General features: G+C 34.8%; 1 protein-coding gene across 3 annotated transcripts in view; it reads left to right on the plus strand.

Annotated features, from left to right (window-relative positions):
• The first annotated feature begins 349 nt into the window (after window positions 1-349).
• LOC150100891 (glutamate receptor ionotropic, kainate 2-like) overlaps window positions 350-18701 on the plus strand; it is a 96463-nt gene continuing 78111 nt past the window's right edge. For 2 of the 3 annotated variants that reach the window (XM_090402126.1, XM_090402128.1), the window contains exons 1-2: window positions 380-431; window positions 9336-9484. In XM_090402126.1, the coding sequence (XP_090258252.1) occupies window positions 9412-9484 (73 nt within the window). In that variant the 5' untranslated portion in view covers window positions 380-431; window positions 9336-9411. Of the gene's footprint in view, window positions 436-9335; window positions 9485-18701 lie in introns of all 3 variants that reach the window. The other variant, XM_090402127.1, reaches the window with a different exon arrangement.

Raw genomic sequence — 18701 nt, forward strand, 5'->3', positions numbered from 1 at the left:
AGGTGAGGAAGGATAGAAATCGTATTCGTTTAGGATAAGTCGACATTCACACCCTTCCATAATAGTCTGACATTATCGAGAAATAAAATCGATTAACACCCCTCCAAAAATACTATTTGGGGATCTTGCGGACACCTAGTTTCGAGTCAAAAAAAATATTTCAGGCCATGAGATGTTCTATTACATGTTTAGACCGTAAAACCCGCCTTCCGGATTTGGCAAGACGCCAACGATCCCACTACAGTACATCCGCCTCCTGCTGAGATTTGTGCACGTGGTCTGTGAGTTTCCTAAAGAGCAGTTACCTGCTTAGCAGGATGCGTTCTTTCGTTTAGTTTGCTTTTCTGGAACTTTACAGTGACATCGTAGTAGGAATTGTGTGCGTTTTAAGACTGTCAGCCGTGTGTGGTTTGGATATTTTTATCGACAATGTAGGTAATTCATCTTAGTATCGTTTTTAGTGTACAAGATGATCTACTTGAATCATATTTTCTGTTCATGGTCAAATGCACTTTTTGAAAAACGATGTTCCGAAATGATAAAATATAGGAGTTAGTTTCGCTTGTGTGATCCAATTTGCCCACATCATTTTTATCCGTTTATTCTTTAGGACGTTTATGGCCTACTAAAAACGTTTTTTATATATTTGTTTACGTTTGCTACTCATTGTTACGTGGACTGGTGTGCATTGTTGTTCCTATCACTCTGGCAACGCACGCGTTTTCTGCTAAATTATTAGTCGATTTCTTCTTTATGTATTCGTCTGTGATGCGTGGCACGTTCCCATGCTACCAAGACACGTGCTATATTTTATCCGGAAATAACAAACTGCCAAAGTCATTATGTGAAATATGCTTGCTCAAAGGAATTTTATATTATGTACGATGTGCTGGTTATATCACTAATTGGTTATTATTATTACTCTTATTTTTTTTTAACTGCTGGATCTGAATTGTGATGTTTGCTCCCATGCTCAAATATCTTTAAACTTTGATATCAAGAAGGCAATTGTTACTCACAGCGTTTAAAGAAACCAGGACTGCTGTAGTTTTAAATCTAAAACTAGAAAAATAAATTCGCTTGTTTTTATCGTGGTTTTTTTATGTCTACAAGAACCGTAACATATTTTACAGCGGTTGGTGATTGTGTGCGAAGATCAAAGCTCTCGTTACCTTTTGAATCAAGGCCTTTCAAAGTATCAATTAGTTAAGGGAAAAAATAAATTAAGAGTTTGGGAAGCGCGGAATTTTTATTTATTTATTTATTTTTTTGACCTTTCTTTCGTACAAAGATTGACAGTTGTTTTTGAACAACTCCACCTTTTACTCCTCCAGGGAAAAAAAAAACATACCATCAAAGAGAATAGATAAATCGATTTATTTTTAATATATTTTTCCATCCGATTTGATAGTATGGATTTAAAAAATAAAAACTACGTTCGGCCAAATTTTTGCCTTTTTTCCGCAGGATATTTTTTCGTCACGTTTTGAATAGAAATAAAGCAATTATTTGTTCATACTTTTCACAAAGCCTCCTCATTTAAGCACATGACTTTCTACTGATAATTTTTATCGTACTATTAAGATTTTAATAGAACTTGCAATATCTGACAAGAAGTTCATTTATTAAGCTTGAATTCGAAGAATGTTGGCTAACAATGTAGTATCTCGAACCCAAAGTGAATTTGATATATCAAACAATTTTTTTGTTTTTTAGATCAGTATACTTTGGAATTAAACTGTATTGTTCATCCTAAAAAAAGAGGAGGAGCCTACATAGCTCAGACGAAACTCTTCCGTTCAAAAGATCAAGGATTAAATCCCTCTAGGGCTTGTCTCCTTGAGTGAACTGTACTGTGAAGGAAGGCGTATGGAAAGAAGTTTTAGGATCCTTCCACTTAGAATGATTTATAATCATTGTTTTTCTTATTGTTGCATCACAGTTTATTCTTCTTCGCTGCACGCACACATACATGAGGCATATGTTTTATTGTCTTGGATACTTGGACGTTCATTTTAACCAACTCCTCCTCCCCACTGCAACTCAGAATGTGTGGAAACTAAGCAGTGCTTCTGTTTAGCAGATTCCTGTGTAATTGGCTCTGTCAACGCAAGCGCCTGTGTTTCGTCACGAATGTGTTGATGTTAGTGCAGTTGGCAAATGTTATTAGCCGTGATTATTTTACGGGTTTCCTAACGTGATTTGGTGTTAATTTACTTCATTTCCTGCACTTTATTTGTTTTCGGTTTCTTTACTTTTGTCGTTCTTTCCTTCTTGTTTGGATTTTACCAAAACAGTAGTTGAAAGGATATCACGTGATCATATCACATTTCGGTAGCAATTTCAAAGAATCTCAATTCTCCTCAAAGGTCAACATTTCTGCTTATTCTCAATAAGCAGTCAAGCGTTTATTGGATTCGAACCCGTGCTCAGTATCGAGTGAAATATAAAGAATATATCAGGAGACTAGTGCAATGTTTTTTTTTTGTTTTAATTTTCACTTTAGATATCATATATGAATATCATATGATTTTATATTCTAAATAAATATTTCGGTAAGGTCCAGATGATGACCATAATGTTAAGGTCGAAACGTAGGATGATTATTTTGGTTTATGCAGTTTGCATAATTTTTAAGGTGTAAAATAAATATTATATCGAAATACATGCCATAATCAATAACATTTTAAAACCATTCCTATGAAGCGAAGACTATGATTGAATGTTCTGTCTTATAAGGAGTGCAAACACACACAGAAACACCAGTAAATAATGAAAGAATAAAGAAAATAATAGTTTTGTTTTTCTTACTTATTTGAAATACATCTAGAAGTATTCACCATTGTATGGAGGTTTTATTGATGATTAAAATAATGTCAGAGTTTTTATTTCTCTTAGTTATACGGAGTTTAAAGCTGTGTTTATATTATGGGTTAAATAAATCATGGGATTGAATAAATCAAAAGTCCAGACCAGGGTTCTGTGGAAATAGTCTAATAAAATCATTTAAATATATGCATGTAATTACACGTTATTTAATTAATTAGAGATGTTTTTTTTATTTCTTTGTACATCCCATTTTGCTTCCTAAATTATTTACGTATTAGATAGCTCTAAGTCTCACTAGCTGCTTCCGGGTCATGAGATGCTGTTAAGGTTTGCTTCTGCCGCTGCTTAAATTTTAATGAGTCCTCCCTCACATCTGACTACGAATAGCGCGCCCTAGAAACACGACTAATTCTGAACTGCACAGACGTGGAATTCTAGGACGCACGGTAGATGTCACAAAAGCAGTGGGAGGAGGAATATTGCATAAAACCTACTTTCCAAACTCCAGCATTAAATTCGGAATTACCCACTGGATGACCGATTCAACATATAACGCATGCAAAAATAAATTCCAAGATATTTTACGACTAAAAGATTTACGGTTAATTTATGTAGAACCTAAACCAAGTAAACATAATAAGTCAAACAACATTCCGTGCATCTTTTACGCGCTGATAAAATCAATGCCTTGGAAGGAACTATTATCCACGAGATGTTTAATGGTGTGTATAGATTTATATAAGGATAAGAATTCTCAAAACGCATTGTATGTAAGTAAATAGGAATCGGGGATAAAATTGTAAAGTATATTTCTACTAGAAAATGCCTCAGAATCTAATAATTCACAGAAATCAATAGCGTGATATCACTGCATATCACGACATTTATATCCAAATTTATTTTAATAATTTTGAATTGCTGATATCTAAATATTATTTATGTTACCTGACTGACGCTGTTTAAAAAAATTCAAATACTGGATATTATTTCTGGGAAAACTCCCATGCTACTCCTCTTTACAAACTATTATATTTACGGCTATTTTGCCTGCTTCTGTTTAGGAGTGCCCCTGTTTAAATGTCTTTGGCTTTTTTACTCACGGATTCTTAGGGCATTATAGATGTATATTTACTAATAAATATATGTAGCATAAAGGAAGAGAAATTTGCACATACCTTTTTCTGGGTGGTGTGGCTTTTCTTCTTTCTGCGATGTCCAAACTACTGTGTGTGTGTAAGAGGGGGGTATTAGGCAATGTGGGAGAATTAAAATAGAAATGGAAAAAAATGGAAAAAAACCGGGTTTTTTGAATAATATATATATACATATATATTATATTATTAGGGATGGGAGGGGCGTTTTTTTATATTTATATAGGGTGGGAAAGGGTGAAAGGGGTTGAAAACAGCAACTGATGTTTAGAGGGGGGGGTTGACAGGGTGCGGTCCGTTTCGACTATGCTTGGTCATCGTCTTAAACTTGGTCATTTCTTAAACTTGACATTAATCCGAACATACAACAAAATAGCCACGAAAGTATACCACAAACCCTCGTATATCGGAAACTACCCACATTTCCACTCATACCATCCATATTCCGTTAAAAAATCTGTCATCTTATCACAATTCATAAATGCTTACAAATTTTCAACCAATCAAAATATCCTAAAGGCAGAAATAAAAAAACTAACACAGATCTTCTTAAATCGCAACTATCCTACACAACTGATTAACTACGCAAACAAGACGGCAAAAAACCGCCAAAACAACCCAAGTACCAAAACAAACTTCCCTACACAAAAAATTATCAAACTACCATACACCCAAAACACATACAAAGCCTACAAATACATCTTCAAACATACTGACTACAAACTGGTATTCACCACAAACCAAAAATTAGCAAATCTCCTAAATCTAAATCTTAATCTTAAACTAAATCTTAATCTTAATCTTAAACTAAATCTTACACACAAAAAGAAATATTTAAACACCACAACGTAGTCTATAAATTTTCCTGCCAAAAAGACTGTGATATCACCTACACAGGTTCCACCATCAGGTCTTTATAGGCAAGACTACAAGAACACTTCTGCGATTGTAACATCCCTATTCCAGAACATTTAAACTAAAAAACGCAACATCAAAAAGAAACATCGAATACAAAGCACAGGAAAAACGGAAATAGCTGTTCACGCCCTTGAACAAAAACATACCCCGCAGATCGACAAGGCCATCATAGTAGACAGACAAGACAATGAAACAATGCTTAGAATATCGGAAATAATAGCCATAAAGCGTGACGCGAACTCTATCAATGTCCACAGGCCCTACATAATCTCCGAGGTTTGGAAGCTCCACAACATAAAATTGAGATCACAACCCCGACCAATAGGCGATAACACAAACACTTCAAAAGCAGAAGCACCTACCCGACCTGACATAGCATCCACTTCCTCCATGTGTTCAGACGATGACCAAGCATAGTCGAAAAGGACTGCACCCAGTCAACCCTCTTTCCCATAACCCCCCACTAAAAATTTTGCTGTTTCCAACCCCTTTCACCCTTTCCCACCCTATATAAATATAAAAAAACGCTCCTCCCATCCCTAATAATATAATATATATGTATATATATATTATTCAAAAAACCTGGGTTTTTTTCCATTTTTCCATTTCTATTTTAATTCTCCCACATTGCCAAAACCCCTCCCACACACACAGTAGTTTGGACATCGCAGAAAGAAGAAAAGCCACAACACCCAGAAAAAGGTATGTGCAAATTTCTCTTCCTTTATGCTACATATATTTATTAGTAAATATACATCTACAATGCCCTAAGAATCCGTGAGTAAAAAGCCAATGACATTTAAACAGGGGCACTCCTGAACAGAAGCAGGCAAAATTGCCATAAATATAAAAATTCAAATACAAATAAATGAACTAGTAAGACAGTTTTTTGTCTGTTCATGAAACGCACGTCATCTACAAACTTCTAATCTGTCACACTCTTCGGTATTCCCTCCTGCAGCAATTGTTAATTATGCTGATAGTAGAAGCATCGGTAAGAATGTTAACCATAAAACATGTCACGCAAACCTCATTCATCTATTTCTTTACAGAATGTTCAGCATTTTTTGGCAAAGTGACAACCGCATCGGCAAAAGAAGATTGGTTCTCCCAATACAATAATCACGTTTCGTTCTGTGTATAAAAGTTAAAGATGGAAAGCAATAAAAATAGGAGTTACTTGTGTAATTATGAGTCTGTCTACGAAATGGATTACGCTCTATTTGCTATTGCTTTAATACAAGAAATACCTTGTTATATATTTTATATCATTTTATTGACGTAAAGTAATTTGTATGAATGAATAAAGTCTATTTATATCTAGGGTAAACAGTTTTATGACTCCATATAAATAGATCGATTTCATTTATTCCAGGAGAGAGGGTTACTAAAATTCCGTGATAAATAAGATTACCAATTTGATTAGCAGTTAGCTTGAATCAAATTACTGGCTAATCGAATTCCGTTTCAGCTTCTAATTATCATAAAGTAGGAAGCAATTTTCTTTCTCTCTTCTCTTAAATATCAATAATGCAAAAATTATGAAAGAATTACAATTATAGTTGAATATTCATTTAATTTTCATTTTCATACTCATTTGTACGTATCAACCCCCTTCTGAGGTTTTGTTTATTTCTTCATGGCGCTTCCACTGCAGGAGTTTTTCTCCAGAGACAATTTGTATCCGGTTCAGCAGTTTCTGATTTTTATTTATTCTATTTTTGTTATCTCTGTTTTCTAGTTCTGTACAAATACAAATATATCTTTATTGTTGCTTAAGAAAGATTGCTCTAAAATTACTAATGAAGCAAGTTTATACGTTTGATACTAGCATGTTTTCTCCGGTTGATATGTTTAAGTTAGTGAGAGAAAAAATCAGCTGAAAAAATGAAGAGGAAAAACTCCGATGCTCTACGAGATCGGCTAGCTCGGGTGGATGTAATGATTTCGTGAAAAACTTTGGTCTTTTTTACATAAGAAAAACAGAACGGGGAATACCCAACTGCCAGATAAAATCCAGCTAACTCATGGCCATAGAAGTTTCGAGATTTATTATAAACAACATAACTCATTTTGTAATGCAATATTCATAACATTCCACCACTAAAAATCACAAGACCATTGGATAATTTTTTCGATTGATTTGTTACTTCTATAGTTATTGTTTCTGTTTCATTTTATGCAATTTTTCAATAACCAAAAGAGCGTACGTTGTACTCCATATGGTGAGTTTACTCATTCAGAATTCGGCAATGTTCTTACCTATAGGTTGAGCTAATAATGATCAGAGAAACAAAAAACATTGAATCACAAACTCAGGCTATCCTAAATGCCTGTTATGAATTGTGAACAGCTGTTGGAATTTGTTAAGTTTTTTCTTGAATCATAAGGAGACCACGCTTAAAGAGAATCCAAAAAAAAAACACTTTAAGAGTATCCCACTCGGAGTTCTCCATTCGGCCACCAAGAGCCAGCTATGAACATGATATATTATCTCAAGGATAAAATATACTTCGTGATAAATAGGCTGATTCAAGTATTCTGAGATTGTGGTGATCTCACGGAGCAGGAAATGTTTGCTGTCACATTCGGAGTAGTCCAAATGGATATGTGTACATGCGTTGGTTCTCAGCGACCTTTTCACTCCTGAAGTAAGCCGCAGTCTTCTTTTGTGATAGGTGAGACGTCGCTTCGTATTTTTCCTTCAACCAATTCTGCGGCTTAAAATTTCTTTCCTTTCATCGGAATGTCAAAATCCCCGGACCATCAACACACTCAATGAAAAGGAAATCATCGCCAGTTCTCTGGAAATTCTGAATATTATCAAAAAATACGGATGATCTAAGAGTATCTTACATAATTTATCATTTTTAAAACTGAAAACAATGCTCGATTTAGAAAGTTATTTGCCAAAAGGTTCTCTGAAAATATTTCGTAAATATTCTAGTCTGATTAACATCAAATTTAATTCCGAAAGGTTGTTTATCTAAAGCTGAGTACTGACAAGCAATGCAGGAGTAAACAGAAGTACGGAAAAGCAAGATTAAACCAGGTAGCAACAGAGAAGCTCTGTATGCATGACTCATGCATAATGCAAGTGGCAATGCTGGGATGAGGACTGGGAATTAGTATTTATTTTACATAAATAATATATGAGGAATAATAAAAGAAAAGCATACATAGCCTCTTCTCTGGAATATGAAAGAGCATGAAACCAAAATTCTTCGGTTAGGTAATCACCGAAAACAGACTCGAAACATAATCTATACTAACACGAGGATGACCAACAAATCCAGAAAAACTTAGAATAATATAAGGTTGATCTAACATTCAGAAAAATTTGAAAAATCTAGAATTGCACGAGAATGGACTTTGGACTCTTATCCCGACTATAAACTAATAAGAAATCAAAAATTCTTTTTGAACGATCAGCTCAAAACATTCACATGGATTTTGAACTGTATTGTCCAATAGAAAATAGAAGGAAATCAAAATTCTTTGGATTAGTTTTTGTTTATTTTCACTGTTAATATTCTCCAAATTATTTTTAAAAGCGCTTTTGCATTTTATCGTAATTGTTTCCATTATCTCATTTTCGGGAGCACAAGATAAAAGAATACAAGGATAAAAATAAGACGAAAACAGAAAGCAGAGTCACGAAAGGAAAGATAGCAAAAAAAAGCGTAAATTGCAACCGAGATCTTCCTAACTATATTTCTAACACAAAGGCGCTTTTAGGAAGATGCAGCGATGTGCACCCTTGTGTAATGCTGAGTCCATATTAAGTAAATATAATTAAGAACCTTTTATCTCAGTACCAGTGCGGTCAGTGAAGAGATAGGTGTGCTTACAGGTACAAGCATCGATTGCTGAGCCAGTTACAAGACAGTCCAGGTCATAGAAGAAACCTCATCTGGTTTGGGGATTTACTTATCGAACTAGTACCTTCCGTAATATCCTGTGTGGAAGATAATTCCTTGAGGCTTACGAACACGTGATGTTTACAAAGCGACATTAATCCAAGGATGGTTGCTCGCTTCTCTATCACACTACTTTCCGTTTCCGTGCAATCTCGGATTGGATAACACACACACACGCACACACACACACACACACACACACACACACACACACACACACACACACACACACACACACACACACACACACACACACACACACACACACACACACACACACACACACACACACACACACACACACACACACACACACACAGCTTCTTTCGTTCTATCTTTATTCATTTACTTACTAGTTAATATGATACGCAAAATGAATTTATTGAATACCAAAATACGTCTAAAAAGACATCTTTTTAGGCGTAGTTTATGCATTCGCTTCGTCAGTTTTGTTGTTATTATCAAAACTCGCTTAGTATTATTTCCCATTCACTAATTTATTTTCTCGTTTCTTTAGAATTGGTGATTGCCTATTATATGAAGGTGTTGAGAAGCGTCCCTCGCCTGTATGATAAAGTGACCGTTGATGCGAGATGAAAGCAACTGAATTAGTCTTTCTACTATTTTTTAGATTTACAACGGGCTTCCCTGAGGTTTTCAAGATTGGTGAGTTATTCTAACGAAAGGTTATGAGAATGTTCTACAGTTAGCAAATATTTACTAATTTTCATACCGCTGAAATTTGCACAGAATTTAGTTTGAATGAACGAAGTTATAATTCTTGGTAGTCTACATGTTTGAATCAAATATTTCAGACTTCAGTGACTTTAATGCAGTAAATACAAATTAAATTTAACTTGGAAAAAGCAGAGTTTTAACATGAACGACTTCGATCCAGAGGGAAGGTTTACTGACTGCAGGATTTATAACTAAGCTATTCCTCGTTTTGGCATTCACCTTAATAATTAAGGTTTTCGTATTGCGTCTGTTCATTGAAACTCTTTATTTTGCTCTTTCTGTCAAACACGTGATCATTAAACCCCATTGTGCCTTTGCCTCCACAGGACATTGCCCAACTCTTTCTCATCCTCTTTCCGTCAACTATGATTAATGATACTGACAACACTGCCGTTATTGACAACGTTATGAAACGCGTTTGTAGCGTCTAAGTACTTCATTAATTGAGGGTCTTCAGGTGAAGCGATGTGGATACGTATGGTATTGTTCCTGTTTCTCACTACTTGCTAATCAATTCCTTAACTTGCTATCTCCTGATGGGTCGCTTCCCTGCATTTCTCTAATGTAATGTGTGCTTGCCCGTTTTACAGGTAATTGGTCTAACAATAGAATGTACTATATCAAGAAAATTAGATTTAAAAAAAAAAAACTTGCCTTTAATGATGCATTGTGCTGAGTTTTATTCTCGTTTTTTTTTAAATAAATTTCGATTAACTAAATATGCATTTTTTGAAAAAAAGGCGTTGAAATCTCTGAAAGATTTCGACCGCTTATTGTATTATAATTAATCGACAAGTCTAGTCAGAGTTGTCGATAAATATGACTGTTTCATATTCCTCCTAAAACAATTCATTGAAACTAATTTATGTAATGTTAAAAAATCTAATCGTTTATATTAATCTGACACCTTCAATGTACCAAAGAGCGGAGTTCCTCGGTAGTGCAGTCAAGAGAACTATCGTGTCCTCAGATCGGAAAAGTCTGGGTTCTAATCCCGTTTTTTTTTTTTTTTTTTTTTGTTTGTTTGTTTGTTTGTTTGTTACACAACAGACATTAACTTAAGCTGCATTGGCGTATTGTTCAAACAAAATGAACATAGAAACCAAAGAACGATGGTTTCTATGTTCATTTACATACACAATGAGTATATAATACAAATCGACTAATGCATACAGCTAATCAAATCAAAATGCATAGTTAGTAGCAAATGTCAAATAAATGGAACTATTGAGATGAAAATATTAAGAAAAATTGAAGACGTTACAATAGATTAAACAACACAACACACACACACACCTAAAGGAAATTATAAAATATATGCATTAAATGATCGGAACTGAGAAAGAAAAACAAATGGAAAAATCCTATCGAAAGACGTAGGTGAACAAATGAAGAAAATAGTAAAGAGCTGGGTACTAAAGGGCAAGAGAGAACGAAGATGATCTTGAAAATAACAATGCTACAAGCAACTAATTTTAATAGTGAAAAAAAAAAGAATGCGAATGAAATTCATTTTGCTTGTGCCAGCCATACGTTTGCCGCAACCAACAGATTCTATAACAGTCGCGCGCGAGCATTCTAGCAATTGACAATATGTATAGTGATTTAATATTTAAATTTTATTGTAGTTTCATATGGATTGTCACAGTGGTAATAGCGGTAATACGGCAATATTATTACTTTCAAGGACCTTTATGAAATTTTATGGAATTTTTCATTTTCATCGGTTTGAATATTTCGAAGAACAAAAGAGATATTCAGACATTCATATCTTTCTGTTTCCGAGGGATACACTGGCTTTACTCAAAGCACTCCGAAGGTACGAGAATCAGATAGAAATATAAAAGTCTGGCATTAATGATATAAGAATAAGTTTGGTAGCAACAAAAACGCATATAGGTTTTTATTATTTGTATCTATAAATTAAATTCTTCTTGGGTTTAGTCGGATTATTTTTAAATTTGGACTGGCTTCGTGGATATTGTTAGCGCAGTATATTTGTTAAAATCATTTAGTTTATAGACTTATCCAAATAATTCGCTATCCAATCTAATGACTGTATTAAACATATGAATAATCTCACAAGTGGAAATTTAAAAAAAAAATGCAAGTCTAATTACAGACTTGTTTTAAAATTCCATGACTGCCATAGCTATCTTTAGCAATTCAAGCGAGCTATATATAAAGAAGTCCTGAGTGGGCATACGCAAAAAAAATAAAAATAAAATAAAAATAACATCACCTTTTGGAAACGATTGACAGAAACTGTGTGTCAACATAAGATGGCCTGTTTGCACGTGAGAAATATTCAGGTTTACCATACAGAAGTCAAAAAAAATTATTTTTTTAAATATGACTCTGACAGCTGGTTTCCATAAACTGACAACTTCAGCAGAATTTTTAGAAATCTCTATAAATATGAGTTAGTCATATTTGAATCCAGAGATTTAATATATAACCTTGATTCTAAGACTTGGCATGAAGTCAATATCAGGATTTCTATGATTTACTATTCGTAGTTGATTAGAATATGATGGAAGTCAAATGGAGGAGTTTAATACGCACGTAGTTTAGGTGCCCTAAAATTGGCGACTCATACAGCGTCCTTCTCTTTGGGATGTAACCTCAGTTATATTTGCACACTAAAGTAAACAAATTACCACACTGATAGTAACTTATTCATATGCAGTTCAGTAATTTTAAGGGAATTTATGTGGATATGTGAAAATACCATTTCTTCTTACTGTATATTACTGCATTGAGAGGAGAGAAATTTAAATAATCATCACCGAAACCCCAGTGATGATTATTTAAAGGTACAATTTATTAGCGAATGCATCATAATTTCAAAATACACAAAAAATATCCTGGTTTTAATGCAGAAATGAAAGTATTAATTTCTATTAATTTCTTCCTGCGGAAGTACTTTGGTTTTTCTTGCTTTGATTATCTTGTTTTATGGGGAAAAACAATGTGGTGCATATGACATTCTCGTATTACAGAAACCGCAATTAGAAATAACATAATTTTATAAGAATCAACTTATATCAAATGATATGCTTTTATTAAAGAAAAAAAGTATTGCAAATATGCTTTTATTAATTTGACTCCAATTTGAATTTATTATCTGCGTGTAGAATGCATACTTAGCTGCATACTGCTTTAATTGTGGCTACTGGTAAGGATCTAAATTTACCAAAGTCGAACTACAGTTGATTACTACCGAAAAAATTATGTCTTAATAATGTTTAGTGCGATGTAGATCACTTTTATGAGATCTACACTGAGTGGTCACTTTATTAGTAAAACAGCATTTATTAACGAGACTTTAAGAACGCCTGTACTCTCTATGGCATTGATTCAGCTTATTGAAATGTTTCTCAGCGATGTTTGTCCACGCTATCATGATGGTATCGCTCAGTTGTTACAGATTGGATGGAGGTATACGTTGCTTCTGCGAACTGCTCGTTCCACCTCATCCCCAGATATGCTTTATTGTGTTCAGGTCTCGAGACTGAGCTGACCACTCAAGTAAAGGAAATTCGCTGTCATGTTCCTTTGACAACCTCAACACATTGCGCGCTTTATGGCGCATTGTCTTGCTTGATGAAGCCATTTGATAATGAATCAATCGCTGCCATGAATGGGTGAACAGGATCAGCGACGATGTTAAGATAGGCTGTGGCATTCACTTGCATTCCAACAAGTATCAGGGGACCTAACGTATGTCCATGAAACATTTTCCACACCATTACATCTCCTTCTCCACTAGCTTTTGAGGCCATCAGCACGACACAGTACAAACTGTAACTCGTCAACTATCCAGTCGCCAGCTTTCTAGTGTTGGTGATCATGTGACCACTGAAGCTACATCTTCCTGTTCTTAGCTGGCAGTACCGGGACCAATAATGGTCGTCAGCTACTGTAGCCGATCAGCAACAGCGTGCGACGAATTGTGCGCTCCTCTCGGAGCGCACAATTCTGGCTACTGAACTATGATTTGACTAGTTGAGTCCTGCTACGTTTCACTATCATTATCATTCTTCTCTGACTTCGTGTTCAATAAGCTACCGTCCATAGGACTGTCGCTAGCTTGAAGTTCTCTGGTTATTACACTACTCATGGTACACCCTCAAACACTGTTGGGCATGGAAAACCCAGAGGAGTAGAGGTTTGGGAGAAACCTCGCTAATAATCATACCACGCTCAACGTCCATCACTTAAGTCACTCCTTTTTACCTATTCTAATTCATCAAAAAATAAATAAAGAAAGAAAAACCGTTTCGGATGCCTATCTGTCTAATTTATATAACAACATACATCCACGTGACTCAACATCTTCAATAATTGAAGAAAAATAAATTTACATGATTTGCATTTACATTAAAGAAGGATATGTACGTTAATATAATTTCCTACATTAAATAAAATCATATTTATTATATTTCATTACTCACTCGCCCATTCCTGGTTTACGAAACTAGTATAGAGGGAGACAAAAAGAGAATTGAGTTGAATTGTTTGGACTGCCGAAGCAACTAAGACTATCAGGACAATGTGTTATGTTTGTTAATTGCGCGTGTTCTTCTGATCGGCTTGTCTGTTTGGGAATAAAAACCCCGCAGCCTTCGAACAAGACCATTTAACTCACCTTCAGCTGAAAAGTCCTCATGAAATTCGAATATATAAATAGCATTTAACGAACAACGTATAACGAAACGAAGGGGTTATTTATATTTGTTAAGAATTGAAATAAAAGAGTAATCTTTATTTTGTTAATAAATAAAATTTTCTTTTTTGTTTTAATTCTAATATTTCGAAATCGTAGCCACTTTCAGGAAGGTAAACAGATAGCTTTGATTTCCGTTGTTCTCTGAGATTTGTATAGTAAACAATTGCATCCTATTAATTTTGTATTCAGAGTTTAAAAGGAGAAACAAAATTAATTGTAGTACAGAGTTTAGAGCAGTTTGCTATCCTACCTGCCATGCTTCCTCATTATCCCACCATTGTCACAGCTCTGTAAGCGGGCCAAGAGGTCACTGCATGCACTCGTATATGAATGTCACGATACGCCTTCGTAGTTAAATAATACAGCCGCATTGTATGTGTTAGATGACCACGAAGGCCAAACAGGACAATACACCGTAAACACATCAAAGTACTGCTCGAGATAATTAAGACCACAAAGTGGCAGCAATTTAGAATGACAATTACTTAAAGTCTCTGCTGAGAACTACGATGCCTGAACCTGCAATTTTGATCGTTATTACTTTGTTTAAATACTGAATCTTCGACTGCACACTCACCGTAGCATTCGCTATATATTTAAGTAGAAAGAGACGAACGATTGTAATGGAAGATTCCCTTTAATGATGATTCGGTTAAGTAGGAGCAGTTTAAACTATGCCCGTGAACGTTTATATTCGAGGATAGAACCGAACTGCGCATGAGCAACACATTTCTTTCTCCATTTTATTTTATGGTTTTTACTTTCCCAAATGAAAATTATGTTGAAAACATTTTCGAGGGTTGTCGTCAGCCTGTTTTTGTAGAAAAACAGACTTCGTAGCTGTTTATCAGGTCTTGTCTCCGTGCTGTTGCGGAGACAGAAATTCGTTGAATAATATATATGCAATCATCTTGTTCGCTGCTGCTGCTCGCTGTGGGTTCCGTGTTTCTGGTATATCGCCCTTAACCATTGTAAGCAGCTGTTAGGAAGACTTGTGCGTTTAATGATAACGCTCAAGGCTTAGCTTAACAATGTTTACCACTAACATGAGGAAGGCTGTGCATGACGTCAGCATATGATTAAATTAGAATATCGCCTTGGCTTGTTGTAGATAGTGCAACCCCCTCCCCCCCCTCTCTCTCTCTCTCTTTTAGCTTTCTTATTATCTTCTTCAAAAGTATTAATATGGATATTGAAACACGAATATTAAAAGATAAACGTATGGTATATTATGAGCCTACACATTGTATACATGTTAACTTAGGTTATATATAAGTATTTACATTAAGTTAAAATAAAATCTTATGAACCATGGATATATTTATCTGTCTTACGCTCACCAAAAGTGTCCATTACTACCATGGGAGCTAAGGTTTTTTTAAATATTTTTATTAATTTATTTTGTTTTCGTATTTTTTAAAAAAAATATTTTTACATAGTCCGCTAATCCTGCTCCAGAGACCAAACATGAATTTTTTCCAAGCCACTTCAGCCGTACAATAAGCAGGATGGTGGTTTTATATCAAGTGATGAAATGTTTTCCGCCTAAAGACAATTGCAAGTATCCATGCCAACGACTGGGTTCGAACCCGTTAAATATTCGCTAAACAGGTCAGCGTATTTTTTTTATAGTTTTCATATGTTTTAAAGTTTAAAACATTATGGAACTCACACATTATGAATTTAAATTATTATTTAAAGCAAAGAGATGTATTCCTAGAGTTGATTGTGCATCTGTATACTCTCAATGACGCAAGGAGAAGTCCGTGCGTCAATAAATAGAAAATATCATAGGATGTTATACATAAGAGGCCTATCCGTTAACGATATTGGTTGTGAATGGCTGTGCCATTCAAAATCAAGTGCAGTTAAAATTACCAGCCGATACAAATGTGAATATGCCAACCAAGTAACGCAGAGAAGGATCTAGGAACCCGCACCAAAGGATCAAACGGTGTTTAGAATATTACAGAAATCTTGGCAGTGTGTGTAATGCGGAAACTATCATTCCAAACATACTCAGCTCTACTACGTAGAGCTGAGTATGTTTGGAAAATTAATACCACAAACTGGAGTTTTTACATCCAGCAAAAAAAAAGGCACTCAGGACAAAGAATAAATAATATCAACTACAGCAACACGCACGGAATAATGTGGGTGTACCCATAAACGAAAAACAGACAGGAATCGATTATCGCGTAGAACTACTCTTCCATTTACTATTAGTTTTATCACAAGATGATGCCATTTTCACCAAAAGATATTTTAATCTTACAAAGATTTAGAGAAGAGAATAATATAAATTGTACATGTCATCTCTCCTCGTATTTGATTAAAAATGTAGAGAGCACTTGAAGAACCTCATCGAATAATATGTGCGGTTTGATGCTGAATTATTTATTTTTATTCATGTGCTTATTAGGTTTTACTTCATCGGAAGATGTAATTGAATACTTACGACAACATCAGCGAGTGTCTGAACAGCTAATTACACCAAACTGTACCAGAAACAAAATTAGAATCATTGTTTCTTCTTGTACAATGGCGTACATTTGATTAATTATCAAATGTACGAAAAACAAAAAACTTGCTGTTCCTTTCAATGTCACTCTCCCCTTATTATTTTTTTCTCAGGACCGGAGACCAATAGAATTGGAATATATATAATAAAAAAAAACATAAGGAAGCAGAGAGAGAGAAGATTCTATAATTTAAAGGAGAATAGCATTCGTTTGTGGCTATCTTTAGTGCTCTCGTTGTGCAACTTGTCTGTCACACACTAAGAACAATTACTACGTCATTAGACAGAACCCTTATTAATGCTAATTGCAGAAGAGGCAGTCCCCAACGGAAACAATTGTTATAGACGCTAATTGTTGGCTCTTCTGTAATTGTCTGTTTGAGAAGACTGTTGTCACCTTGCTTTAGTGTGATCTTTTAATTTATTGGACCCTTTTAATTGCTCTTTCAGTTAATTGTCGTCTCGGTTATTAAAACTGGACTGTAATGAAAGCAATTATTTTGGGGGATTTTTAAAAAAAATCCTTTTATGTCTTGATTAAAATTATTCTAATAAAAGACATCTCCTATAATACGTTCTCTATGGAATTGGGAGTATTTTCGTATTTTTTTCTTTTAATAAATCATGAAAGTTTAGAACCAAAAAACGAAATGTTTGAGAATTTTTCTTACAAAACCCACTATAAAACATTAGACATTTTCTTCTTTTCCTTTACGTCGTTTTTTTTTTTTTTCGTTACAAACACTTAAATATATTACTTCATACTCGGTATTGCTGTCTTAACGTCTTATCTCAGTGTAATTTTAGGGAAAAGATAAAAATGCGTCGCTGTTAGTTGACAGGTACTTGGTCATGGCTTGAACGAATTTCCTGCTGAAATGGCAAAGATAAAAATAGACCATTAATGTTTAATAATAAAGAGCTGCCAGGATGTCTTAAGGTTGTAGTCAATGAAATATTCTGCATTCCTTCTCCTCCTCGTCGTTCTATCCTTACATTTTTCTATTTTTTTTAAAAGCCTTACACATTTTTCTGCGAACTACAGCAGCTGGAAATTCATCTACCCTTTTACTACCGCAAGTGTGTATATCACGCGCATATTATCATGTCTTAGAGTGGGAATGTTTAGTTTCAATGCCTTTTAGTAAAAGAATTCTTCGAAATTTCGGATACTTTACACAAGTCAGAACATTCTGCTAAGTGTTTTGTGTTTTTAGCTTTCCTTTCCCCTTCGACTATTAGCATCTCTAGTTTCGTTCGAGGGGTGTGATGTAAGAAGGGGGGATACGGAAGAATAGACGGTGGTTAAGACTGCTAGAGTAACACTATCAACAGCTAATCTTCTAGTCTAGTGGAGCAAAGGGTTACTGAACTGGTCATTAGAGATTTGGGACTGACTTTAATTTCCTCTAGATGACATTAAGTGTTAAAGTTTCTCTCCGTAACACCTCATCGTACAGTTTAGTTAGTTACTGGCCCGACTCCATCTATTTACGGAGTGGAAGAAAGGAAATTAAAACACCATTAGATGCACGAAGCCTGAATATTGCATGATTGATGAGAGTTTAAACTACCATCGACCGGTTGGCAGGCTCAAATAAACCACACCTCATTGTTACGGCCCCTTTACCTATCCTTCCCCCCCTCACCTTTATATCCAGTAATGTTTTCTAAAGTTAGTTCGGACACGGTTACAGATGGAAGATTATTACAGTTGATGGTGGCGTTAATATCGAATTCGAGAACATTAGGAATATTAAGTGCAATTGAAAAATTATTATTTTATTTAAAATCATACAACAGTCTGTCAGGGCATGATACCTGCACAATTCAAGCGCTGAGAGAATCAAGACAATACATATTGGTTACACTGAACGAATCCGGAATAAACT

Source organism: Typopeltis vanoorti, chromosome 12 (genome assembly GCF_054136105.1).
Source record: "Typopeltis vanoorti isolate ZY-2024b chromosome 12, IOZ_Tvanoo_1.0, whole genome shotgun sequence".
Lineage (NCBI taxonomy): Eukaryota > Metazoa > Arthropoda > Arachnida > Uropygi > Thelyphonidae > Typopeltis > Typopeltis vanoorti.